The sequence below is a fragment of the Adelges cooleyi genome, unplaced genomic scaffold, assembly GCF_023614345.1.
Source record: "Adelges cooleyi isolate 19-005CV unplaced genomic scaffold, UGA_ACOO_1.1 ACOO_flye_CR_arks_rails_tigmint_CR_PRNA_2, whole genome shotgun sequence".
Classification (NCBI taxonomy): Eukaryota; Metazoa; Arthropoda; class Insecta; order Hemiptera; family Adelgidae; genus Adelges; species Adelges cooleyi.
Genome location: NW_026095860.1, coordinates 1,056,630 through 1,084,448, shown reverse-complemented (window position 1 = coordinate 1,084,448; position 27,819 = coordinate 1,056,630). Strand labels below are relative to the sequence as shown.

The window sequence follows — 27,819 nt, the reverse complement described above, 5'->3', positions numbered from 1 at the left end:
AATGACCCATGTATCGACGTCGATCATTGTAAGCCCGGTCCGTCATGTTACCCCAATGGCCAAAATTCTCAACAAATCCAATACCTCTGGTACACTACACTGCGGTGGTTTCCTGCTGTTCCCGCCTTATCTTCCCCTTCGCTCTTTAATTATTCTCGTCGACTTACTCGGCTCATGTCCGTGTAAAGGGTTAATCCGACGTCATAATTATTGTTTCATATAGTTTCCTCAAAGGCACCAATAATATAGTATGATAACCCTTTGACCAATATAATATACTATATAAACATAAAGCTCGGGTAATATATTCGCACGTACCTTTATGAAACGTCTGGCCTTGGTCAGAAGCCCCAGGGTGGTGTGCCGAGACGATTCGTGACCCAGCGGTACCATTTCTTTGAGTTTTTCTAAGCAGTTTCTCAGGTGCGCTCGTCTGTAACATACAAAAAAATTCAACACGAGTTAGATAATGTAATATATTAAATTAGCAGACAATATGAAAATGTGCATATCGACGCAAAACACACATAATATTTCTGCTCCGCATTTGCCATAAATTGTTGGCTAATCGAAAACGTCTCCCCGATTGGACTAGTGATCATTAGTATATTATAATCTAATATCTAATTGAATTCAAATATAATTCTCGATTTAACAATGTGGAGGGTCGTATAAAGAGTAGAGGATGACACGCGGCCATTGAATGGCTGATACAAAACGACATTATGTTTTTTGTACGAGCGGCACACAAAAGAAGTGTAAGTCTACAAGCAAACGGAAAGTTTGAGACAACAAAGACATCGGCTGACGCAAGCGGGCGCCAAGAAACTTAGGGATTGTTTTCGATACGATGGCGAGATAATTTCGATAGGCGCAGTATAATCCCAAAAGAGAAAAGTGCCGACTACAGCAATCTATTATTGCATACACCGAGTTGGAAATAATCTCCACGTGCGACTACAAACGTTTTTTTTTTGCACGTTGGTAGCGATTAAAATTGCTGGCCCTCCTTGTTTTTTAGTCGAAAGAATGCTAATTAACAAGCAAGTGTCCATAGATGTAAATGCTACCGAGTCGTGCAAAATCCGGATTGTCATAATTCCGAAAATCCCAAACAGAAAAGGTGTAAAAAGGAAAACACACGCATTGATCAATTGATTATTTTCAGAAACCGAAAAGGTGGTGGTATTGGTTTTTGCGCTTTCATCGCTGCCTTCTTCTTCATACATCATCGAAGCGCAAACTATGTTTTCCTAACCGTTCAGGTTTTATTGATTCTAATCAACTCGAGATACAACGAAACCATACACACACACATATATTATTTATATATAGGAGCCGATACTCAGAGCACGTCGAGGCATATAAAAACCGATTGCTCGCGCTTTATTGCCCCGCACACACAACAAATCAATCCCCGAAATTAAGACGTCACGAGATTCCCTTTATTCTTTTATACGTGTACGTCGCTGCTCGTTATATTGTATATGTAAGCAGCAATAAAAGTTTGGCTTTTCACGAATAAAACCGCAAACGCACACACATACACGCTGTAATATAATAACAACATTATTATTAACGTCGCGTTTTTATATTTATTTTTTATTACGTCAAGCGTCTCTGACAAACGGAATTTATGTATAGTGCCCCACCAACCAAGCCTTTAAATCCTGCAGATAAAAAAAAACCGACTTTACTCGATAATTGAAAAATACAACACAATTCGCAGGGTTTAATTAATAGTGGCGAGTCCGTCAAATTAAAAGCTTAACGAACGCGTTGCCTGCAGATCAGAGTGGAAGACAAAGAAAAGACGGCAAAAAAAAAATAAAAAACTCATATTGATAATAATTATAATGAAGAATAAAAAGAGCGAGTTTCACGATAAATCCGTGCGTCCCTCCAGCCAGTTCTTCGGATGGCATTTTTTTTTTTATTAATCCTTCAGCGACTACTCCGTTTGTTAATTGTCTCACACGGAGATTTTGAAACTTTTTTTCATCATCTTGAATTCCACGGGATAAAAATGTTTTTTTCTCTGTCATCAATGGAGTCCGGTATTTAATTAAATATTTTTTATAGATTTTGCTACAATTCGCAATTTAACAAACAATGCGACGGACTGCTCGACGGTTCGGCATCGGAAATCGACATTTCACAATATTTTCTTTCTGTGGCGACCATAGTGCGGTATAGAACAACAACCTTCTCCGATCAATAGCCAACTATGTACAGATGTATTGAATCCACACAAACGCCGGTAGCCGCCCGAATTTCAGGTATCAGGTGGTACAGGCACGTGCTAAGTTTGGCACCGAAATTTAGCGCATCGACCATCGTTCATATTTACACAATATTTAGAGCAGTATCACGCCAAAAACGGTGGTAAATGCTTTACAAAACAGTCAAGAGCAAAATACAGTGATAATTTTAAGGATTCTATTATAGTTTGATGTGATCCAATCGCCGTTTGATGTTTAGATGATATGCTAAAGGTTCGTTGACTGAACTCTCTGAATGCTCTTAATGCCGCAAATGAGTCATACCGTTTCCACATGACACCATATCGGGTTGCAAGCGAATAAAACCTGGGCATAGTTCGGTAATTTTGATCACATTGGCCGGCTTCGGGTTCAGTCGGTGCCACCAGAGGGGAGAATAGAAAACAGGTATCTATGTATCGACGATAAACATTGGACGCGCGACAGATGCATTAATAGACGTTTTAGCTGGATCATCTCATTTTACCTCAACGCAGTGATCGAGAGAGTGTTCATTTTCTTTTCGAAGGGTTGCCATTGACAGATCAGTTGCGCAAACAAATGACCAAATATCTGAGGGATGAAGAAGACCCCGCCTACATCCGTAGCATTTTACCAAGCGGCAGAGACTTGGCAAGTTCACACTTTATAAAATCTCTCAATTACACACAATATTTGGGAAGGGGACTTTACTAGCGAGAGATAGATCTATTGGTTTGCTTGTATTTTTTAGGAGTTTTGAAGAACTGCAACTATTTTCTAGCAAGTGCTCGACGGTTAGGTTCAAGAAAAGACATCTTTTTACACTACCGTTGCCGACAAATAATGCGCATAATAAATACCTACTTATTCGCAGTGCACCGAATTCATTTGTATACATAATGATATTATCGTCGGACGAGACCGCAAATCCCAATATAGTTTTTTTATTTCTTTATGTAATTCCATTTCCCCCAGACAAGCGGCATATCTGAAAATTAGTTTATCGCATTCGATGACTATCCATGAATTTCCCCAGCCAATAGCAGGAATACCTACTCCTGGTGAGACAATACTGTCTCGCCACGCTGAAGAGACTAAAAAGCGACGCGGCGGCGGCCATGTTGTTCGCAGATGGAAATTAATGACAATATAAAGTGTTTCGAATAGCGAGGAATTTAATTATTATTGTTAATAATGTAAATGCGTTGTCGACGATGGAGAGTGTGGTAATTAATTTTAGTCCGTTGGCGCTAATGTATAAGATGATAATTTCGGAAATCATAGTCCCTCCGCCGATACAAAGTTACGGTGTCCGACGTCGCGGTTTCGCACAAAGAAATAAATCACATCGAAGAGGGAAGAAGTCGCCGGCAAGAGTTGATCGATCGGTAAAACTTCTACGAAACACTGCGATGAATATTTTCAACATTTTCACTTCTATGGCAGTTGTTCTAAACAACAACAACGACGATGAATAAAACGATAAAGTGTCGACGGTAAAACGAGACGACAAACAAATAATAACAGGAAAGTTGCGCTAAGAACGCAACAACTTCCAAGACTTTACCACCGACCGTCTTGCCGGGCGAATAATTATACCGTATCCTTTTTGCATGCGCTTCAATTGTGGGGACGTGGGGAAGAAAAATCAACATCAATTAACAAACCTTCTTACACTGCTGCCCTTCCCTACTCTACCCGACAGCGACCCTTATTCGACTATCTTTCTTTGTCCGGGGGCCGGCAAACCTTTGACGCAAAATACAAATTAATAACCTCTTGGCGATGGGTGGCGTGCTGTGCGGCAATTAACGGCGCGCCCATGTACACACAGAAGGTCCTCTCTCTTTAACTATCCAAAACGGAACAAGGAATACACACAACGGGGCGGGCATAGGCCGACTTATCGTCGACACGCTACCGTTGTGGTCTTTTTGAAAAATTACCGTCTATTGAACAGCGTAAGTACACCTTTACGTCGCGAGTACACGTCTGTTCTCCGTAAATCCCGTAAGCCAGTGGCAAAAGACAAGACAAAATGTCGAACGTATATGAACCGACAGCGTGTAGAAATGCAGAAGGCACGTCCATTTGGATTAAAGGGGAGAAAATATTAAGCTCTCCGGTGGCGGAAACCCCCCCCCCCAACTCGGTCGCCTCCTCCGTCGTTTCGTTATTATGTGTTTGCGTTCATGAAGCGACCGAGGAGTGTAAAAAACGCCTTCAGACGTTTAATTGGAATTCCTCAAGAACCCCTGCTTTTTATTTAATTTTTTTTTTCATACCCAAAAACGCGACGCGACGCTTGCTGTCACACTTAATTATGGAGTAACAGCGTTGCCGGATAAAGACACAAAACTGCTGCTATAATCTACCGTGCAATACATTAGCACAGTATAAGATCAAAATCCACCCTTTACTCAAGCTACTACGGCCAGATGCGAAACGTGGAAAATTGGTAACACAGAATGAGAACCAATATAGAATTTTACCAAATGTACCTAAAGCGCCAAGCGTGGAAGGGGCGGGACACGTATCCAGTGGTATAATAAAAGAAGTAATGACAGGCACTATTGTGGTGATAGTTGGTATCACCGGCTATGTGGCTTTATAACAGGCGGTGGTGATAACACGTGATATTGATAACATATGTGATAACACGCGGTGGTTATCACAGGCGGGTGTGATTACAGGTGTGATAACAACCTAGACTGGTGTAACGGAGTAGAGTGGAAACAGAGAAAGATGGTGTGAGATAGTAGAAGCAGCGAAGGCCGTTCAAAAATATCACTGAACCGTTCGAATGGAATTTCGAAATTCAGTTAGAGGTATTTTCGTTTGTTGTCATGCAAAAAGCTATTTAACCGCAGACAACGGGGGGGGGGAGGGGCCTTAACCGTTCTGTTAGGTGTTTTCAAAATCGACTCCACGGTGTTTCCATAACTCAAGACGGTATACATGAAGACGGGCATCGTTCAGTCACACGCGCACAATAAATCACTCGATTTTCTCCCCTTTTTTTTTTCTCTTTTGGCCGCGACTACTATACTTCTTCTACTACTACTGTTCGGCTCGCGCGCATTAAGTGATTTACAGTCGACCTTTAAGACTTCAACCCCACATTTTTTAAGTGACCCAAAGTGCCTTATTTCACTAGACCTCCGAACAGCGGCGTTTCGAGGCGACACACACACACACGTTCAAATGGCAGTGAATGGAATGACGGATCCGAGAGAGAGGCGGTGGGGAAAGCGCGACAAAGGAGGAGGCGGAGCAAAGGGATTTATCTTTATTGCCGTCGGATACAAATTACCACGGGGTTCGGACTACATATATAATACGGTCCGGGAGCTTTTGGGTGTACGCGACACCAGCTACACACGGTTCTCCCGATTAAAAGAGATTTACTGGCGTGCGACGTCGGAAAATACACCGTAAATATACCCGGAAATTTTTAGATGCTAGTTGCATAATATATGCGCGTGTAGTGGAAACGGCGACAGGTGCTTCGGAGCTTACTTATTGGGCGGCGGGTACAGCATCAGCAACAGTAAATTGTCAGGGTCATAAATTTTCGATTAAACGCGCGGCGGCTGGTGCGTAAAAAATAATTTTTCTCGAAAATTTCCAACGAGGCGTTAAAAAACGTGACTACCCTCTTTTTTTTCTTTTAGAAATTACCCCAACCTTCTTCCCAGCTTTTACAGTCCATGAAAAAGACCTTTACTGCCTCAACCACTTCTCTTCACCTATCTCTGTCCTCGCCGTTTCCTATTCTTGTCCTTGTGAAATTTCAGTATGTTTAGTGCCCTTTTCCGTTCAGTCTCCCAGTAAAAACGTTGAATGCTATACCTTTAGGCCTACAAATATGACCAGCCAATTATAATCTTTTACACTTCAACTACACACCGATAATGGGTTTTTTGGAATAGTTGGTAAAATTCTAGCACCTAACACCTAGGGCCACATATTGATGTTCATCAATATGTGATTTCACACCCGTACGTCAATACCGGACGTAGAAAGCTGGAATATGATTGCGATCTTCTGGACGGGAGTTTCGATCCTTTCGATCATCCCAACTTGATAATTATGATCATATAACAAGTGAGCCGTGCAGGGCTGAAGAGGTTCAGTGAAATCAATCGACACCGCTGCGATTTGCAGACAAAAGCGAGGCAAATGTAGCGTACAAAAAACCACGGCACATTGAATAAAAACGGTTTTGCATCGCGTTTAAAACACCATCAAATGATTTATTTCTGTTAAACGGTAATGAAATAAAACGTCGTCCGACTAGAACGTCGTTAATGGGAAAACGGCATCGCCGTTTGGGGTCATTTTAGTCCTTTGTAATCGCCGGGTTTTCCGGTTTGTTAAATCGTTTGCGCACCGAGTTTCGCTCGGTTCGAGCCCGGTTTAGCACTTTAACGGCGTGCAATATATATTATGTGTTTGAAATTAGAGGCACCCGCACAATCCGCACTGCCGTCGACAGCAGTCTGATAATATCACATTACACACTGATTATATCCCGTGTGCGTGAGCGTACAGAGAGATAAATTAGAGCGCATTCGGGAGACAAGGCAACCACCGCCGTCGTCGCCGAGTCCCGTTTAGGTTCGTTTGATTAATAATAAAGTCAAAACGCAGATTATATTGATCACAACAGTCATCGTACAACCGTACATCACATAAGCGTCACCAAGGCGGCGGTGCTTGACACACAAACGAATAAAGGGCCTTAAAGAGAGGAGCTTTGAGGTTATCCGCAGCAAAGTAAATAGTGTTGTGAATATTAAGACGCGGTTAAAAGTTACGGCTCCGAGATAAAAAGAACACCTCCTCTGCGGATATTGCAAAATTTAATTACAAGCCTCGCCGAAGGGGGCGGGGCAATTTAAGGTATGCCGGATTAAGGCGGGATTCCAGAGGGGGTTTGGGTTTTTTTTTATTTTATCCCGTTGTTTTTGGGCGGCTTATCAATACAATCATCATTTGGACGGAGAAAACGGCGGATCGCGTTCGGAGAAGGAGCATATAAAAATTCACGAGTTCGACACACCAGACGACGAGAAATAAAAAGTACTTTTGCCGAGGAGGACTAGGTGGCGGATAGAAGAAAAATAAATAAAAAGAGTGCAATCCAGAAAATCGAAGCTCTCCGTTTACTCATAAATTTTTATGGCCACGATTTCCGGTCCAAAAGATATTTGCCCGATCGAGTAACGATAACGCACACACACACACACACACACCAGCCAGCCCCAATACTACTCTGGCGACACCGGCGACGACGACTTATCCATTGTCAAATCCTTTGTCTTGAAGAAATTCCCGAGTATTCTTCTCTAACTTTACTTAGCTGCTCTCGCACGGTCATATTTACTACAACGCGTGAGTCACCACCACCACCACACACATCGATATAGTACGTATATCGTTTTTTTTTTTACATTTTATATTTGGCTCTAAACACCACATTGTACAACAGTGCGGCGACATTGTCTGTTTATCTGACAACACACACACACACACACACAAAAAGCTTTAGTAGAAAAAAAATGTACACACAGAGCCAGAAACAGCCACGCACATAAAGGAGGGTGAGTACGAAGCGTGGGGATGGTTGGGGGGGGGGGGTTGGAAACGTCAAAAAAATTATTTTATACACTTTTGCGCGCCATTTATTTCGCCGTCGGTGACCATAAACCGTGAACCCCGTGTGCGTGTGTCGGTAGGTAGAGCGGCGGCAATAATTCATTTCGGAGCTGGTTAAAAAGATATAATATTTATGATTTGTTAGTGGCTTTATTTTCGTTGCCCGTCGCTGCTCTGCTGTCGTGCCTCGCGCAATAGAGAATACACACACACACACACACACATGTATACATATTATTATAAAAAAAATAAACGGTGTGAACACACACACACACACACACTGTGGTGGTAGGTGCGGTGGAGGAGCTTAACCGAACGGGCAAAAATGTACACATATACAGTTTGACAGTATGTGTATGTGATAGCAAACCACCGCCGACGGAGGGTAGTAGTATAGTAGTGGGGTGGAACAAAAAAAAAAAAGGTTTTGAATCGCCGGCAATCGATAACCGGATTTTCGGATACAGCGTTGGTTTTTGGCGCATTTCAATCGATCCAGTAGCATATCTGGGCCACGTTATTTTCCACTCAAAACGAAACGGCCAAAAAAAAATACATTATAGGAAAACCTTCGGTAAACCATGCCGAGCCCCCGGGGTGTCATTGCACGCTTACACTGTCAGCGTACACATCTAGCTGTGTATAAATAACATACATATATAATAAAATAAATACATATTCGGCTGCTGTACGGTTTATGTTTTAATAACACACACATGGATCGCTGCTGCGATTCAGTCTCAGTCTCAGGTTGTCTCAGAAACACTTATGAGGTTGAATGGGTCGGCCGCAATGTTAATTTTAACTACTGTACACATTTTTTAGCGTTTGGTGCAGTCCGACAATATAAAATGTCATAAATTGCAAATATTTAGACACAAATCGAGCACCTAAATGGCTGCTTTTGCGACCCTTTGAAACTTCAGCACCCTCAGTCGAAACAAACCAAGCGCACCAAATGTTATCCAAAATTGACTAAATTTTTGTTTTGTTTTCGGACGGCTGTGGGTTGTTTTCTGTGTTAGAATTTTTTGCCACGACCCTCCCCAGCTGATCTACCGTGGCCGATCATCGACGACAAGTGTGTATTTTAAAAACGTTTTGGCCAGGTTAATGTATGTGTTATTATCGCGCGGCGATAACAACAATAGCAGTTATTAAATGCTGTGCGCGCTGGGTGTAATTAGAGAGTGAAAATGCCGGCGTTAATGGCCAGCCAAGCACGGCGGTGGAGGGTAGGGTAGGGTAGTATATAGGGGTTGGAAAAACACGAAATAATTTAATACCTCGCCGGGGGCGCGCAAGTCCTAAGTCGGTTTCGTGAAAGGGCGAAATTTACGGCCTGAGGTCACGATAGACTCGCACAGGGCTTTGCCTTTGTACATTTTTATTTATACATACAGACTATTTTTATATATAACTCCGACGAACCGCGAGTAATCGTTTTAATTACATTTTTAATCAACTTCGGAGGGGGGGGGGGAAACCGTCGATCCGGCCAAGGTACGACGAGGGCGGCCGTGACCTGACCGCCGGCTACAACCACCGTTCACAGGGGTTGGGGGAGGCCTATTTAAATAGCTGCTTCGAGTGACTAATTGACCGAACTCGATCATAAAATCGCGAGACCTTTCACAAAAAAAAAAAAAAAATAGGCAGTAAAGCGGGGGACGGGGAGGTCACAGGTCCACAGGAAGCACAGTAAGATTTAGATGTTATAAGTAAGCGAATAGTAGTAGTAGTCCAGTGTGTTTACAGATAAAAATAACAATATCGATAAAAGCATTGTACCTAATGACAATTATTATGGGCTTAAAAATTAATTTTTAGTGGATAGATTATCTATAAAAAAATATATTTCTAATGAAAATATGTTCATTGCCTGTTGACTGTTGATTCACTCACACATGACAACCTGGCTAATACCTAACTAAGCTAATTAAGAAACAAATTTGAATTCTATCATTTTACTTACAGCTAAGGGTTGCTAGTTTTATAGTTCCATATCAATAACAAGATTTTTCACCTTTTTAAGAGTTAAGTAAAAAAAAAAAAATTGTCTTTCACGTTAATATCCTGTATCATAACTTAAAATTGCCTACTTTAATTTGCAATTTTAAATAGATGCGCTTTTAACGGTTGATGTATTACTCTCAATCTCTAACACACAAGCTTTGCTTAAAACAAATAGATTTGATTAAATTAATATAAGTGGTTTGTGTTCTGTAAATGATGATTTTAATTTCAATTTTTTTTCATTTTCACGGACAAAGCTAAGGCATGTATACAAAGTAAGCAAAATCGTGCAACAAGTTCACACAACAACAACAATAACAGTTATTATTAAAGACCGTCGGGACTGTTGTATACATAACACACATACTTGTAAGTAACGGGTTAATGAATAGAACGTTTAAAAACAAAAATTACCAAAAAAAAAAAAACGGATGTGTAATCAAGATAAACCGGTACATAAATCGGTTGTCGGGTCAACGTCTCGGTCGAGATGCAATTAAATATTATAATATTAAACCATTTTTTTTTCCGTGTCGATTAACATAATTTTATTATGCGTCCAAAATAGTACCAAACGCAACAATGGACTAGAAATTATTCAATGTCACTATGGTGTGTTGGCTCTATTCATCAAGCCCATTATATACCGGAAGACGGTGGTGGAGGTTCCGCAACGCGAACGCGCATGCAGTTAACATATTGTCGATTCGGCTAAATCGAAATTGAGACAAAGTAGTAGAAAAAAAAAACTAATTTATTATTTTCTAGTAAAAATAGTAATTATCCCTTTTCTAGATGACGAGATAAATATATTATTATACTCTTTTTTTTAGCTTCGACGCGAGCCCACAGAAGGTGTTGTTTCCACAATGATGTGTTTTTAATCGTTTTCTGTCTAGACTCGAGGTGTACCTTTCTTTTAAAACGCCAAACTTGATGTCTTTCTACATCATAACACAGTAAAGGAGCCAAACAACTTGAATCTCTTTGAAGAATTGAAATTGGACCATTCTAGTGTGTAGTCGAAATTTTTTCTGGGTTTTTGGTCTGAATTAAACCCCAATATGCCTTTTACTCATAGGGCAAATTATTTAAATTAAAAATAACATCTCGAAGCTTATACAAATTAATTGAATCTCTTTTAGTAATATATTAGAGTTAAGAGATGGTCCAGCTGGATGCTGAAGGTGAGGTAAGAGATTAGAGATGAAACATTCGATATTAGAGTGTACCGGAAAGTACCAGGGTCCTATACTTGTCATGCCCACTTTTTTTCTTAAATATTGCCTAACAAAGCTCCTCAAAAACAGACCGCATGCAATCCCCTTAAGTCTGAAAATCAGTTTGAAGGGGTACATCTAGAGTACATATGAAAATCTGTAGCCAGACTATTGTTTTACTAAAAAAAAAAGGGGGGGGGGAAATAACAATTATACCGTGGCGATTTTCTAGGTTTTAATAGTTTTAATATATTTTTTTGGTACATGGGAAACGACGGCAAAAAATTTTTTATAGCTAGAACTACCGGCGGCTGTTGCTCGAACATTGTGTAAAGTCGCTACTGAGAATTTGGATTGGCGACAGCCCTCCTCGTTATTAACGGGTTTGTAAATATTTAATTCTCATTAAAGATGCATATTATACATTTTTTTTCAGTTTGTTTGTTTGTTTGTTGCCCTCTACCTCTGACGCCCGGTCTACCCGGACTGTTTTTTATTTTATTTATGTTTATCCCTTTGCCCGCAGCCTTTGGGAAATGTTTATGTTATCCCATTCGTACATCACCGCCCCCCCCCTCCACCCACAACAGTTTATACTTGGCAATGAAGTCGGATGTGGTAAAGCAAACTTTATTGTTTACACGGTATCCGTTTTACCGTATTGTTGGTTTAGGATGAATTATTTATATTTGAAATTCTCTTGTACGTATATACATATAAGTGTACGGGGGGGGGGGGGAAATGAAAGACGAATAAACCCTGGAAGAAGCTCGCCGGACTACTCGTGCGTGGTACTTTTTTTACATTAACCGGTAAAATAACACCTTTTGTACAATGCCACCCTGCAAAGCTGGTACTATTATCGTTCACGAAATGACTGCGAGCGCTTTGTATCGCATTTATAATGAACACAGTCACTCTATCGGTACAATAAAGCACGCGAGCGATTAGGGAAAACTGTTAGTTGAAAAATCCAGAGCGGTTTTTCGCCCAGGTCGGGTTAGCAAGATCCTGGGGGACAGTAAGTGTTTTCCTTACACAGGCCGGCTCTGGTTGCTAGGATTTTGACAGACTCCTGGAGACGGGTGGCAAAAAAATAACGAGCCATGTCGCGGTAAAATATTCATGGGACCAGCGCCGGCGGCGACTTTATACCTCCTCTTGTAAAAATATATAGATACAAATAAAAAATAATAAACGGCTACTACCCTGCCGGGCAAAGCCGACCACCACCCACAACCCACGCACCATCGGAGCCGGGGAGGCGTGTCAGAATGTCTATATCCTCAACCCGGGCAATCAATCATACCGGCGGTATGCGCATATTATGTACAGAGTAAAATATTCTCTCACTCCGGACGCGAACACAGCACCGCAACAGCCCTGCGATTGATGCGAACGCCGCCGGTATAAGTAAACATAGACGAACGGACGAAAGGATCTTCCGCACGGGTTGAACACTCGCGGCTGCAGGTCAAATTGATTTATGAAATTACAGGCGACTTTAAACAACAACACAGCTCTGCGAACGGCCGTTTAAAATACACTAAAATGGGGAAAATAGTGACGTAACAGCTCAACAGACTATTCTTTATTGTTTGCTGAATTTTTCGGTGTATACAACTCATTATGCACAAAATACGCACACGACATACATCCACAATTTTTTTTTTTTTTTTGGCAAACGGAGCTGTGTTTCGCGAAGAATGAAAACGGTTTTTGAAGTAAAACAAAAAAACATGATTATAATTAATCGTTCTCGATAAAGCACGGTTCGGCCGCCAACTCGCCCGTGTTAACGCCGAGTGCCGTTCCGACGGGCAAGTATGGAGACACAAGACAAATGAAGATTAATAACGACAGTCGCCGTGCCGTGCCCGGCACAAATCCTAACCGGCAACACTCGCTTTAGTAAAAAAAAAAATGTTTAATTACTCCGAATTCCGTCTTCGGATACCCAAAGCGCCCCCCCCCCCAACCCCGATCTCCCTCACCGAGTCGCCAATGCTTTGAGTTTTAAACTTTTTAAACTTTTGTTTAACGACGAGCGGCAAAAGTTTTTAGCGAAAAACAACAACGTTGATTCGGAGAAAAATGATTAATTTTTTTTTTCTGCCTATATTGATTTCACTAGTTTGCAAAGTTTGAGAACCTCGTTAAACTAGGTGAATTACACGCGGACAACAGGCGGCGGAGGCAAATCAAATTATTATTTCTTCGAGAAGCGCTAAGTTTTCACTTAAATCCTCAGACAGATTGATTCAGTACTTAAAAAGAGAAAAACACAACCGTTTTGTATGTACGCTTTGTGCTAGCACATTTTCCCAAGACCTAATCTTAATTGTGGCTCACTCAACTCATCAGCAGTTATTGTAGTACAGTGAAACCTCTAAACAGGAGACACCCAAGTGGAATTCAAAACTGTGACTTGGTCACAATGTCGATGAATTAGTCAGTGTACTTAAGAGGTTTCCGCTTTTGGGAGGTATCCGTCAACGAAAGTTTCACTGTACATGAGTAGGTAGAACAAGTTTAACAAAATTGAATGGAAAGGTATATCCGTTACTCGGTTTGTGTTTTTATATCATACACATACATGGGTCGTTGATTGAGAACGTCGGCTCGGTTTCGAGTGCCGTCTGCCAATGCACTAATGACGGGAGATCGTTATCTAATGCGAGTGGCGCGTCAACGCGTTTAGTGTCATTCCTTCGCCTCCGGGTAGAGAACAAACAATTGTATGGACGTCCAAAAGAAGCGAGAAAGCGATGGAAATAATAATATTAACGGTAAGAACGACGAATGTTTTTTAATAGTAGACATGACGGCGAGATCCGCGTAAACACGGTTTAAAGTGTTGGTTATTAATAGAGTAGTGGTCACTTCGGATGCACGTGCACCAAGTCCGAGAACATATTATATACACAGAGTATATTAGTGTTGGCACGGGATCAACGCCACGGCAATTGGCCATTCTCTATAGGCGAGTGCGGATGAGAAATAATTCACCGAGCTCCAGAGTACAGAAAACAATTGAAACATTATTATTTTAAAACGCAGCAAATAGGAATTCGACAACAGGGGTTGTATTGTAAACGCGGAGGAAAGCACGAGTGGAACGCTTTTTTCAGAAATCACAAAGTCGACGATGACGTATATAAAACCAACGAATTCTAAATGATAAGTAGATTCTATTTTTTTGGTCCTGCGTACCGGATTTCGGAACAGGGTGCCCAAAACTGGGAATGATAACCTGAAATCGGTGGTCTTTCGTTCAATTACACCGTGGCCGTTGTTGTCGTTGTTCTACTTGGCAGTGTATACCATTTCAATATATATATATACATACCGACAGCTGTATGGTTACACGAATAAACGTGATCCGTGTGCATAGCGCCGCTGTGTACGCAGATGACCGTTACAAATATGCATAAAAAAATAATCTACATACATGTAGTCCCTCGAGGAAAGCTGGTTCGCAACCCCGATCAGGTGGAGAAGACGGAAAAGGAAGGAAGAGGGTGGGTGGTGGTGTGGAGCTTAATAAATTCGACACGAATGAAAACGTGAAAAAAACATAATGCCATTAACGCGCGTTCAATAGCCGCGCTATCGTACCGTTCATTAGCATTAACGCATAAACATATCCACATATATATATATATTAAATTTTTACAAGTATATTTATATTCAACGGGTATTTTTTTTATCTGATTAGGAGCCGTTTTATTGTTTGTGGGCACGCTAGCAACACGTTTCGGGCAAACGCAAGCGGAGGGCCCGTCGTCAAGTTGATCAGACGAGCTGAAATGTCTGACGTTGGCTTTCTACACAGGTCATTTCACCGAGTGGTACATTTATCTCCATAACGAATCATGAGACATTATCATTATTTTCGGCATGCCTTATAAATTGTCCATTCAGGGACCATCAGGTCGACAAAATGAGTCAATCGGAAAAAATCAATTAATAGCCATTTCCTCGCACCCCCGGTTTGCTACAAGTTCTATGGTTGACCCTTTTAAGGTGACTCCTGAACAAAAGCCACATTGGAATAGTTGAGCAGCATGGATTGCTAGAGGACGGTTTTCGAAGAATTCAACCAACAGTAGACTACGGGGGATCACATTTAAAGTGTCAGGAAAGCAGTTCGTATCAGAAATAATGTGGCGATAGAGTGGAATTGTGGATGTGGTTTTCATTCACCTCACTCCTGTGTCAATCACAAGTCACGTCACTCGAGATAGAAGAGATAAGGAAGATGATGATTGAAAACGGTTTTATGAGCAAGTTGAAATTTCAATACTGTAAGTGACCACTTTTCGCGAAATGACTCACACACACACAACGGAAAATGAAATTACTTAAAAAAAAAAAAATAAAGGCAATAAAATTTCGCGTGTGTGTGTGTGTATATATTATTACCTCGGAGACGTTACATAACATAAGACGTTGGTTTGAGATATCTGACGGTCCAGTGGGACGACGGCGAGACGTATGTGTGTCGTTTATGTGATGCGGGGGATGACCCGGCGACGACCAAAAGCCATTCAGATTTCAGACGACAAAGGGCAAAACGGTTTTTACAACGAAAATTCAATCCGACGTTAAAGATAAGACGTCGGCCATTAAATCGCGTACGAGTATATAGTAGTACCGAAACGGTTAATTCCGCAGACGGCGGCCGTTAAACGGGAGAGAGTTTAATTTATTAACCTATATGGGAGACGTTCGTTTATTGCCCTAAAGAGCACGAGGACGAAGCGACGTTTTAACTGGAACACATACATCACATGCGGGAATAGGGTAGGTGGTAGCGGGGTGGTTTTTTTGGATTAGAAGAGAGGAGAGAGACGTACAAAACAACTCAGGTGTGTGTGTGTGTATGTTTATTATCTTCTGGAATCTTATCAGTCGTACATGAACGTGACCGGGAGCCAAAGCCACCAAGGGTATAAGGGTATTTCCAACGCCATTGGAATACGTTTCGACCCAGGATCAGTGTTGGCCATCGAGGTAACCGTAGCCGGTAAACCGATTGCAGTTTTGTAAGTTTATATATTAAAAAAAAACAAAAAAAAACACTACCCAACTGTTATTGCATTATGCAAATGGGGTTTCGTGCACTGGACCGGATACTGGACGATCAATTAATTTCACATTAGTTCGTTTACAGTGGTTTCCCCTGGCCAGAGTTTCCAGTAAGACATAACATACATATTGGAGCATTTTTTAACATTTTTATCGATGATCTCTGCTGCGGTTTTAATTTTATTCATCGACGCCATGTGAAAACGCAACGGTCAGTGATTCCGGTGGTGCTCGGTGGTGACTCTTTAACATACTACGTTTTGCTGTCCCCGCGGGTTGTCTTTTGCACCTATTATTTGCAGTTTATTCAACTCGGTCGCTCATGTACAGCTGTCAAAGGTGAAGTACAAAATAGATTTTATTTATGTAAATATGTTAACTTGGTAAAATTGGCGACGGTCTTAAAATATACTCGCGGCAACGACTGCCGATGTACGTTTTCTTAGCAATATAATAAACGGTGTGTACACACACCGTCGTCGCTATAAGGTTTTACCCTCATAAACGCAAAACGGATAGGAAGAAGTCAGGAGGAGTATATATGTGATTTTCGAAATGCGTTTTTCCGCTTCAACGGACTCGCAGCACGGTTTCGGCCAATTTATTTATATGCTGCTCAAAAGACCCGTCGTCGTTGCCGGCAGCTACTTTTTTTTATATTTTTATTCCCAACACATTTTAGTACACCTACTATATTATATTATACGGCTGCGCTACCGATATTCAATTTGGACTGGAAATTTATTCACGACATAAAAAAAAAAAAAAATGGAAGAGAAGCGCTCGATAATAATATAATATGGTGACGTAACAGTGTATGTATGAGAACGTTGGTATTGTAACGTGGAAATTAGTTTCGGACGAAAAAAGTCAAACCTAATAATTATTGTCGAACAATGTTCGTTTGTGTAAAAAACAAAAAGTCCATTTAACAAGATCATTCTCGACCGATAACGATAAATAGGACTATGGATAGACTAATGGCGTGACAGTCGATCTGATATGAAATTTTTTTGGGGGAGAGGTCGTAAAAAACAAATTAACGTGTCAACGTTAACGTTATGATCAACGAGCCGCGGCGGCAGGCAATATTCAAAATGGTTTCAGAATAAATTAAATAGGAAATTACCATACACGGGGAAACGAATGATAATAGTATGTTATTATTTAGCTGATTCGGCGGGCTCAAACGACAACAACAGCAATAATATTGTATTCGCTGTTCCGAGATAAGAAGATTATCGAGAAGCACGTCGGACTTCTATTTTTGTTTTTTTAACCGCCCCGTCGGTTATTAAATTACATTTTCCACGGGTCGGCTCCACGTTTTCAGTTGGACTTCACAGTTCAGGGGATTTCCCTTGACGACGGTTTCGCCATTTTTATTGTTTATCCTACGGGATAGGGGAGGCGGAGAGGAGAGGCACACACAATAGCATATTATATAAGTCGATGTGGACGTGACGACGAGCGCACACAAAAAAAAAAAAAAAAAATAGAAGAAGAGAAACGACAGTATGTTTTTTTTTTTATTCCTCGGTAAATACACATAGCGCGCTGCTATACAATTATGATTTCTGTGCCCCGATAATGTCATCAAATCCATCATAGGCCGCCAAGAGAATGACGGAGAAGTTGTCTATATATATATATATATATATATTATATTATATTATAGAAAACACTATCCGCCGGCAACGCACACATAATCTCAGCACGGCAGCAGTGTGAATCGCCGCCGTTGAAAGAAATCCGTAGACGACGTTTCCTCTCCTTTTCCTGCCAACTTATTGCACACATTCCTTTCGTTCCACATCATCTCTCGCCGACGACTTTTTCTCCCAGAACCCCCCCACTAGTCCTTTCTTGTTATTATTATTTTTTTTTTATTACAACGCATAACATACAAGTCACCGCCACAGCTCACGCCCTCCCGTCGCTGAACACACACACACCCTAAAAAAAAAAGAATCGCGGAATCAAAGCGGCATAACGACAATCTTATGAAGTCTGCTGATTTTGTCTTGTTCTTCTAGTCTACGGCTTCAAAGGCCACGCTGACAAACAAAGTTCGTTCAATCTCTGCCGCTCTATCCAATTAGTAAATTCTCTCCATTTTGTTTTTGGAACTCTTGTACGTGGCTCCCGCCATAATGGTCTTTTTCAATTGGCAACACCGGATTGTACCATTGCCAACACGAACCTTGCTATCTCACTAAAGCATGTCTCGTCGTCCTCTGATAACACTAGAGATCCTCGTGGTTACTAAAGATCCGTTTGCTGTGCAATTGCCAATTATCTTTGCTTTAAGCTCAATTGAAACGATAAAATATGAGCCCCTCGAAAGCAAAGTGTGGTGTATGTCATATTGTTTGCAAATATGTGAAACGATGCTTCCATTTGAGAATTCCGGTCACAATAGCTCGCGTTTCGAATTGTGACAGGAATTATTTGCAAACAATTTGACATACACCACAGTTTGCTTTCGAGGGGCTCATATTTTGTCGTGATCTTTCCACGTTGGTCGTACAATCGTTTTGGCCGCAGTAATTGATTCGTGAACACTGTGGCACCCCGACGCTAAATCTCGGAAGAGCGAAGGGTGTAAAGGAAAGGTGTAGCACTTATCACAAAAGAAGAACCCGAAGGCAATTTCTCCTCTCCTCTCCGGCGGCCGCCACTGCCCTAATCCCCACGACCACCGGCAGAAGGATAATTTTCGACGTCGTCGGTTGTCCTTTTCTGGCATTTATTGTTTTATCTATGTCTATGTTTTTATTCTATCCACGCCGCCACTACCACCACGGTAATCGCGTTTAATCCGGGCAAAGAGACGTGACGTGCTTCGGAGGAGACCCATCGGTTTTATTACACGGCCCGGCCTAGTCGGTGTGTTGTGCTCAGATAAGCTCTGGGTTGTATGTGCGATCACACGGGTTCTTTTCCTTCTCTCTATCTGCCTATCGATTCACGCGAGTCGAACGCGTTGCAAAGGCGGATTGTGTACTTTATCACGTTTTTGGCGTCACCCGGAGTGTGTAGGTATAATATTATACCGTGCTCGTAGTACCTATACTGCGTGTCGCTACGACCGGTATACGTTTTAGGATTATAATAATATATTTAAATGACTGCGATTCGAACGAGTCTCCGCTTCTCATGCAAATGCCCGATACAAGCTCGTATGTATGTATGTATGTATGTCGGACGAGGGTTAAAAAAAAAAATACATACATTTATATTATACACTATCTTTTTTTGGAATAATAATAATAATAATAATAATAGTAGTATTAGCCCGAGCTGTTGCGGCTAATGTGTTTTTCCACAGCACCGCACGTGTAACGACCGCCGATTAAAAGCCGTAAAAAAAAATATATATACTATGTATATATAAAAATATATATCAAGTGCATTTGAGTGTATCACCGACGTTAACGATAAATTTCCCAAGAGTAGAAAAAAAAATCAAAAAATTAGTAACAAAGCAACCGGAAGTATTCGGGTTAGGTACGGTGTGGTCGTAAAATCGGAGATAGCCCAGAAGACTTATGGCGTTTTCCGAGGCACAATGTGTCGTTAAAGGACTTTTTTTTTTAAATTTCATTTTAAAATTTACGACGATAAAAGTACCTCTACCCCCCTCCCCCATTGGTCCCTCACGCGAAGAGCTTTCCACTTTTTAGTTTGTGTGTTTTACCGTCGGCCATTGTGTTGTATGCAAGTTACTCGATAAACAGACACGAGTACATAAAATATAACTTTCGGTATTTAACTACTTGAACATTGTCTTCATTTATTTAAAAATTAATTACCTTTCTCCGCAACTTCAGAATGTGGCCATGCACTCAGACCCGTAGGTTTATTGTGCGCACCCTCTCACCGAATTCCTATTTTGACAAAGTCCTATCTCGCCTATGTCCAATTATGTCTTTGGAATAATATGTCCTTGCGAATCTCGGTATCTCTTTTGTTCCAATGTCTTTGATTCTATCGTTTCCAAGAAAAGATCTGCCAAAGATAATATCCGCCTACGTCCAGCGCAGTCTAATAATTCTGTGAATAGTCCCGAATCTCTTGCGAATCTCGGTATCTCTTTTGTTCCAATGTCTTTGATTATATCGTTTCCAGGAAATAATCCGCCAAAGATAATTCGCCTTAGGGCAACTAGGGAGTCCTAATCACACATGATATGGTGTGACGTGAACTCTTCTCCAAAATTCCTACAGCTTTGACATTGGTGATTCTGCGTTAATTCCAGCGTGGGAAGCCCTGCACTGACATTTTGACCAAACTCAAAACTAAGGTTTTAATTACGGCCAGACGACCGCCCGAAGGTTCTTTGATCGCGATTCTAAATGGGGTAAGGGCCCGTCAGCAATTAGTTCGTTTACAAACGATCCAACGGGTTGGCACGTTATTTGCCCTCTGACGGTTCTATGCTCGTTGCCGCTGGCGACGTATACCAAAGCAACTTCAGACATATAATATAACAAAGATATTGTGCACAAATCTTCTTTCGGCTCTCCCCCTTGGGACGTGGCCGTCGGCCCCGACCATCTCTCCTCCTTATCCCGGTTGGCGACGGTACGGCGCGCACACTATATTAGTATCCGGTTCACGTGCAGATACAATCGGATAGACTTGAGCGGATCCGGTTAGACGAAATACCCGCTTTCACATTAATACAAATGCTGTAATCCGCCGGGAGAGGTTGAATGAAAAATCATTTGTAAAAACCCCGCCAAAACGCGAAAATGTAACGGTTAAGTGAGTCTTTACCATTCTATTTTTGGTATGTCTCAAAAAATGGCCACATAATCGTAGAAAAAGCTTCAACATCAAAGGTTATTTTATAAATCAATCAATGCCTTATCCTCACACCCCTGGCTTGTACCAAAATCTGCAAATGACTTTTTAGTACGGCCGCAGTATCTCTGCTAAAGGATGATTTTTTGATAAATACCTTTCAACCGACGGGAATCACATTTTAAGTGCGCTCGTTCCTCTGTCAAGTTTTGCCGCCAGGGTAGAGATGGTCTGATTTTATGCGCGTTACCATTCTATTCCACAGCAAGGTAACGTTGTTTGCTAGAGTGTGATATAAACAATTTAATTAAAATATTTTGTTAATAACAAAACGTTTCTATGGCGACCTCTTTTACCTTTGGAGCGATCAAAAGAGGATGATTGAAACAAAATTTTAAAATTATTTCATATTTAATACCAGCTTTTTGTGAATTGACCTTCCCACAACAAACTGTGGCACAATGTCGGACTGACGATTTTATCGATAGGGCGACTACACTATGTATGTGTGTATCGCGTGCGCTTTACCACTTTTGGAATTTGCACCTAAACAACACCATTCGGTCGAGTATAATTATTTAGCTTCTTTTTTCCACCCCTTTTGCGCTATTTCGATTGCCGCCCAACCGCGTAAACAACCCAAATGAGTGGCGAACGACACGAATTGGCTTTTACTACACTGTTGCACCACACCCTGTCATTACTACGGTATAACCTTTAGCGTTTGTCGAGGCGCCTTTCCAATAGTAATTCCATAACGATTTCAGACACGACTGTGTTCTATATGAAAACTTAAATTATGTATTTCTTTACTAGGTGGGCGCGCGAGTGAATTTATTGTGAAATTATAATCGCGATAGACTTACAATAAATTGAATTGAATCGCTTATTTTAAAAAATTAAAGGTAGTGTAAAAACCAAAGTGTTGGGTACTTATTTTGAGAAATGTTTGAGACACTGGCAGCTGGCGGACTTATTATTCTTAGTCTTTGTTAAAAAATAAAAAATAAAAATGAAAAACTTGGCGAAACTGAAATTAAAAGCGCTTCAAAGAATCCGAAATGGTTTATATGCCAAACAAATAACGCCATCGAACAATAAAAATGAAATCGAAGGAATAAAAAAAAGAACTTTATTATCTGCGCGTTTAATTATTACAAACAATATTATACTGGACTTATTTCCTTTCAGAGATTTTTCAAAAGCATATTTTATAGGCATTACACAGCGTCGACTTGTTCCTTTCAAACCGAATAAGCTACACAATTACAGCAACAACAACAACAAAATAGGCCCACTCGATAATGTACTCCTCCAAAACGGCAGTGCTGTTCAATTCCTCGGCCTTCCCACCTACCCTCTCTAATTGTGACGACCCTTTTGGATTTTTTCCCTATATTATATATTTTTTTCATTCTCGTTTTTGTCAAATAAAAAAAAAAAAACCCAGAATACTATATTTCAGGGGCACGCTGCGTGGCGACGACGACTTTGAACGTTATGTAGTGGTGCACAGCGTTATGAAGGAAAACGAAATTATCCGGCGGTACCTCGTTTATTTTGATTGACAGTCCCTTGCCGCCGCCGTGTGCAAGACCGTTTTCTACACCCTTCGCACCCCCCCCCCCACCTACTCCTCTGCTCTTCCCCCTCAAAGGCTGTCGCCGAATATAATAATATATTTTGTTATTACTATTATTATTACCACTACTGTTTGTCCGCCTAACGAAGTGCTGCTCTCGTGTTCCGAAGCGCCGGTAATTGGCATACGCTGTCGCATCCAACCCCACCGTACCCCCTCCCCCCGGCCACCATCCCAACTCTAGCCTTTTACACATACTCAAACAGTGCCAGAGTCGTCCTCGTGTGTCTTCGTCATGAACTATAGAAATCAACCGGGGCGAATAAATACACGTTGCACGACGAAGGAAACCAATTTGACGACGACATGTGTGTGTAAGACGTGTCTTATGTGCTTTCCACAAAAGGGACGTTTCCGGCAAACGCCAATTTAAGATTTGTATACGGTGGCCCGTCGACAAGATTCCCTCCCCTCAGAATGCAGAGGGCAGCATAGAGCTCCTAAAACTACTTAATAAACCTGTCCTTTGTTCAGAAATAGTTAGATGTGTATTAATTTGTGATTTAGCAACAGTTTTCTCAAAATGTTGGCACTGTCGTCAGATAGGTCACATAGGTGGTTAGTATTTTAAAAAGGTTTGTGGAGGTTACAATCGTTTTCCAATAACCTAACCCGGACCTGTAGATTGCCATTTAAAAATGAAAGGTCGACGGCAAAATTATCAGAAAAAGGCGAGGGGACGAAAATTGAAAACTCGAGCGGATAGAAGCAAATTAGCCGGCAACGCTGGTGTTTATACACTACAGACGGGTTCGGCGAACAATATTATACATCCCGGACAAAGCTTTCGAACCGTTTAATCAGAAAACAAGAACTTAAGTCACGTATTGCTCGACCCGACGGCGCTGGCAGTCGAAGTAGAGGGGGCAAACCCACTCGAAAAAGGATGAACTCGAGAACTCTAATTGCTCGATGAAATAATTGTGCATCATCGGTTTTTGCAAAAAGTTTGTGTGTATGCGCGTTTATTATTTACATATAATATTATTACAATTCATATTTTATCATGAGTGTTTATACAGTACCCTAGACCCCTATTACGATGGCTCCGCCACCACTCGAGCTTTGTGTATCAGGTGAAATTAAATTGGGCCCGCGCTATGTGGGCACTTGAAAATCCATTGCCGTTTATTGAAATCCGAAACTATGTGTATTGCCGACATTTGAACCGCATAAGAGTCACCACCTCGGCGGAATATTACTAACAATATTATTATTGCTGCACTCCAGAAGTAGTGTTCGTCTAGCCGGCACGTAGCTTTGACTGTAATAACTGGCTTTAACACGTTAACAATAACGTTCAAGTAACATAATCTCAAGAGTATTCCGATTTACACCCGTACCGCTGCACCCCTATAATATAATCAGCTTTGGCCTTTGGTATAATTTCGAACAATACCTGTGCGGTGGGTTAGGTTACTGGCAACAAGTCGCGTTGCTATACCCACGGCTACTACTAAGAGGGGTGGTGAGAGGGTATAAATAAATATAAAAATACAGTTTTCTGTTTGTGCAAGTTATTATTATTATATTATAGTGTAATTTATTTTCAAACGGCCTTTCCCGAGTGACAAAACAAAGGAATCTGTTAAGTCTGTCACGCGTGCACAACTCTTAAACAATATTATTATAACTTAACCGGAGTCGTTTCGTGTTCACCGAAGCAAACGGCTTTCCCAATTTTATGGTCCGCACAAACGAGAAGCGCTATAAACAGTTAGATTAGGTGGTTTGATGTATCGTACACTTTGTATTTAAACTATATCAAACTTAACGCTTATTATTATTATTATAAGTATTACACTTCCGAGTCGCAGATTCGTTTCGCCCTGCAGTAGCAAGCCGGACGCCATTTTTCGGGCAACCCCTTGACCGCGCCATTACCATAATTGATACAAATCGTTTTGCTTAAGTAAGTATGACGAAGGCGGGCAATTCCACCCTCCCCGCAAAGAGACGACGACGACGATAATAATAAAAACCGACCGACCGGCCAAAATAAACCAATAAATAAGGGTCTTATTGGGAATTTCCGTCATTGCCGCCGCCGCCGGGTCAAATCCCTGCAACGGCCGTATCCCGGGTTTCTCTGAACGCCTCGGGCTAGCATCAGCAGTATACACTACAGCACGATTCGAGCATTAGAGTTTTCCAGAACAAACGAGGTTTCCAAAAACTATAGGGTCCAAGACATCAAGTCTGGCGGCGACTTTGCACAAACAAGTCTTTAGGGCTAATGTGTAAGAGTAAGTATTGAAATTTCGCCTTATTCCAAAGTACATTTAGGTCAAAATCAAGTATTCACCCTATCGCCACGTTTTTACTGATAATAACCTGCTTCCAAGCAAGTTCAGCGCTATAGTTGCTTCTGGAAGGAATGCAGTAAGTAAGGTTGCCAATCTTTGAAAAAATATATCTCAAACCATTCCCACGATGGAGACTAATTTCTACACTCCGCATGGGAGTGAGACACCAGTGTTAGGACACACCTAATAGGTTATACCCATAGTTAACTGTTAGCTCAGATTTATTTCTTTAAAAATCTTCATTTAGCAAACAACGCTTCCATACAATTCCAATGTCGCTTTTGCAAGATCGGCTGGAAAGTCTTGGATAAGCCAGGAATGTGAGGAAATAGGTATTAATTGATATTTGACCTTTGTTAATGATTCTGAATGACACATTTGTACACCTGAATGCACCATAAATGATCTCAATTTTTGAAACGTGCCAAAAATAACGCATTGTCATGGAAACAAATGTAACATATTTTGAATATTTAACTTCTTTGACAAGGCAATGTAATCGTGTCGACATTGTACTTGAGATATTGCAAGGGCACGTGGACGGCCGTTGACTCTGGAGGAGTATGAGAGGTTCAAAATTAATTCCTAAGGTCGAACCGGATAGCTGACGGTCATAATTCATCCTGCGACGGATACATTTATCATTAAAGGTCTAATGTATTCGCCGCTATATTATCCACTTGCCGTCACCGTCTCGGTTGTTTTTCTCAGTAACCAAAATCGTCCCAACTGTTCGGCTAGGTTAGGTTGGAAAAATAAATTCACATCGATTCCACCCGCTGTCCGAAATACGATTGGAAACATTATAGCGTGGAACGACAATATTATAATGTACTCACGTGCAAAGGACGCCCGTACCCGTATAACATTACACATACCGAGCACTTTAGCCGATTAAATCACCAACATATTTACCTGAAACAAAAATATACACACATAAATGAAATATAATAATGAAAACGGCAGAACACAGTATGAGTGTAGCGGAGCTGAGAATTTCAAGATGGATGAGTGGAGTGATAATTAAATACATAAGGGGGCGTCTAGGAGTTGTGTCAATTGTGGAGAAAATGATAGAGAATACGTTGAGATGGTTCAGTCGTGTTATGAGGAGAGATAAGGCTGAGAGACAGTGATAGTTGTTATAAAGATCGAATGTAGAGGAAATGGATGAAGCTCTTTAACCAAACACAAGTTTTTCTATTCGAGAGACTTTATAGACAGAGTGCGATGGCAATTCGTGTCGGGAAACGGAGTAGGACTTTTTAAAAGATTTTTAAGCAGCTACCACAAGACTATAATTGGACATAGCAAATAATGTAATGGCCTCTTGTTCGGTTGATGTGTCCGACCGATTACGTTTTCATCTCGTTCCCTCGTCACGCCGCATACACATACACAGTGAAGGTTTTTTTTTATTTTATCTATGGAATACCCAGCTCGAAGGGAAACCCTTAGTTGACGGCGTTAACGGTAAAGCAAACGGGGAAAAAAAATTGAAAAAGGTTTTCCGCGAAACACACTCACGTGTGACGACGACGATAAAAAAAAAAAAGAGAAAACGCGGTGTCCGGGTAGGACAAAAATGGCAAGACTTAACCGGAACGTGATCTCCTAAAGGGAAAACGTCCTGTACCTAATCCCGGTGCACTTGGAAAAACACATTGGGATACAAACGTGTGTGGACAAAACGGAGATGGAAAAGCACAAATAGCGACAACCCATCGAACACACACATTAGCACGCAGCACGTCCGACTAAAGCCGGCCAAAATAAAAAATACTCGTCCGGTTAGGTCCTTAACGGGGCTTAAAGTGGCAAGATTGGTCAGACGTTGCGTTTTGGGATTTTTACGGAAACCGGATTTACCTCTAATTGGCGTTAAAATAAAACCCAGTTGTTCTCTCCACTCCACGATAAAAAAACATTAATATGTTATCTCGTATCTCTAATATCTTCTCTCTGACTGAAAGTGAAAGTGCATTATCTCATCTATTATCGCTTACAATTAATCTGTAATCACTTATATCATTAAACTCTTCTCGATAATGCCTTAATACTCATCTCTTATCTATAATCTATTATCACATCACGTATCTCTTATCACGTGAAAATGAAAGTATAACGCTAAAATGGCCAAATGAAATGTCTCGTATCCAACCCCCATTTACATGTCCATATTAAAAGAAGAATGTGCGCCCTATGATTAGTAATCCACTTTTCGAGTTCATCACATTGAAACAATTATTGTCGAAGAATCTCCTACTGTAATCATAAAATCGAACATACTTTCAATTCGCGCTAAGACTTGCCTAACTTGAACTTGACACCTTTTTTTGATTCGCAATAGAATTATTCCTTAAAAACTGAAGTATTATGAAGAACTGAGAATCTTTGTAGATTACAACCGTAGCGCTGTGCCTGAATTTGAAAACGTTGCATTATTTTCTTTTCTCTTAAAATGTTGATGTGCGTTGATTTTCTTTCACTTTATTCACTCTTTTCTTAATAAGCCCACACGCTGTGTTTGACCAATGCCTATAGGACGGTCGGACGGTTTCTTACCCAGTTCATCTACGGTTCGAGTATCAACTATGGAGATGCGAATGACAAAAAATCGTAGGTATACTAAAATATGTATTCCACTATATTAAGTCGACTGAAAAGAACGGCGGCAACGCGACGCGGATCTGTTTGAGAGACGGAGCGAAACTTTTTTGTTTTTATATCTTTTTAACGAGCGCGCCATTAAAAAATACATATTTCAACGGTACGCACTTATGTACAGCGCGGGAAATCACGAGTCTTTTACTTTTTTTTTTTTCTTTGAA

General features: G+C 41.0%; 1 protein-coding gene across 1 annotated transcript in view; it reads right to left on the bottom strand.

The window, feature by feature from the left end:
- The window catches only part of LOC126833671 (max dimerization protein 1-like), a 123,910-nt gene that overhangs the window by 20,438 nt on the left and 75,653 nt on the right, over positions 1–27,819 (bottom strand). Inside the window, exon 4 of the mRNA XM_050565126.1 lies at positions 319–433. Coding sequence (XP_050421083.1) covers positions 319–433 — 115 coding nt within the window. The remainder of the gene's footprint in view (positions 1–318; positions 434–27,819) is intronic.